The sequence below is a fragment of the Pteropus medius genome, unplaced genomic scaffold (assembly GCF_902729225.1).
Source record: "Pteropus medius unplaced genomic scaffold, Ma_sr-lr_union100, whole genome shotgun sequence".
In the NCBI taxonomy this organism is placed as follows: domain Eukaryota; kingdom Metazoa; phylum Chordata; class Mammalia; order Chiroptera; family Pteropodidae; genus Pteropus; species Pteropus medius.
In genome coordinates this window covers 3,132,792-3,133,817 of record NW_024356336.1, presented here as the reverse complement: position 1 = coordinate 3,133,817, position 1,026 = coordinate 3,132,792, and the positions used below count along the sequence as shown (strand labels likewise).

At 42.9% G+C, this 1,026-nt stretch overlaps 1 protein-coding gene across 1 annotated transcript in view; it reads right to left on the bottom strand.

The window, feature by feature from the left end:
- Positions 1 to 541: 541 nt before the first annotated feature.
- The window catches only part of CRYBA4 (crystallin beta A4), a 7,498-nt gene continuing 7,013 nt past the window's right edge, over positions 542 to 1,026 (bottom strand). Inside the window, exon 6 of the mRNA XM_039861790.1 lies at positions 542 to 863. Coding sequence (XP_039717724.1) covers positions 716 to 863 — 148 coding nt within the window. The 3' untranslated portion in view covers positions 542 to 715. The remainder of the gene's footprint in view (positions 864 to 1,026) is intronic.

The following is a 1,026-nucleotide window of genomic DNA, read 5'->3' as shown; positions in this document are numbered from 1 at the left end:
ACAGAACACTATACCCAACAACTGCAGAATTTAAACAATGTTTGAGTCTATCAAAAATAGACCATATTCTGGACCATAAAATAAGTCTCCATTCATTCCAGAATATTGAAATCTCGAGTGTGTTCTCTGACCACAGTAGAGTGATATAACAAATCAAAAATACCCTTAAACAACTCCTGGGTCAAAAAAAAAATCACAAGGGAAACTAGAAAATATCAAACTGAATGATAATGAAAACACAACAAATCATAATATGTGAGAAGCGACTAATGCAGTACTCATAGGGAAATTTATAGTACTAAATGACTATACTGGGGGAAAAAAGGGAGCCTAAAATTAATGACCCAGGAATCTACCTTTAAAAGCTAGACAATGAAGAATAAAGTAAACCTGAAGTAAATAGAAAGAAAAAAAAATACTGAAGATAAGAGCAAAAATCAGTGAAATAAAACACAGACAAATGACAGAGTAAACCAACAAAGCTAAAAAGTGGTTCTTTGAAAGGATTAATAAAATTGAAGCGCACAAGCTAACACTAGACCTTTTTTATTACTTTTAGTTTTTCGTGCTGACTGTGCATGCATGGACTGGCTCACGTGGATGCTGCGTTCCCTTGGAGTTACAGGGGGAGGCGGAGGAGAGAGCGTGTAACAGCCTCCACGGCACCTCTGTTCCAGACAATCACACGTTCACCACTCAGCTCGGGTCCCCCTGCTCACTGCTGGATCCTGCGGACACTCTGCACCTGGAAGGTCTGGGCATGAGTGCCCCACTCCCGGAAATGCTTGTAGTCTCCCGAGTGGTGGTCACACTCCAGCACATACTGAAAACCTCGGTAGCCAGGAAACTGGGAGCAAACCCAGCTGGGGAAGGGAAGAGGCAGACTGTTACCCTAGAGAGGCACCAGCATGGGACAAAAGGACCCAGGCTGCAAACACATTCTAGCCACTGTGGCCTCCTAAGGTGCCCGGAATGTACCCTGCTATTTCCATCATTATGCCTTTCATCATGCTGTTCCCTCTTCCA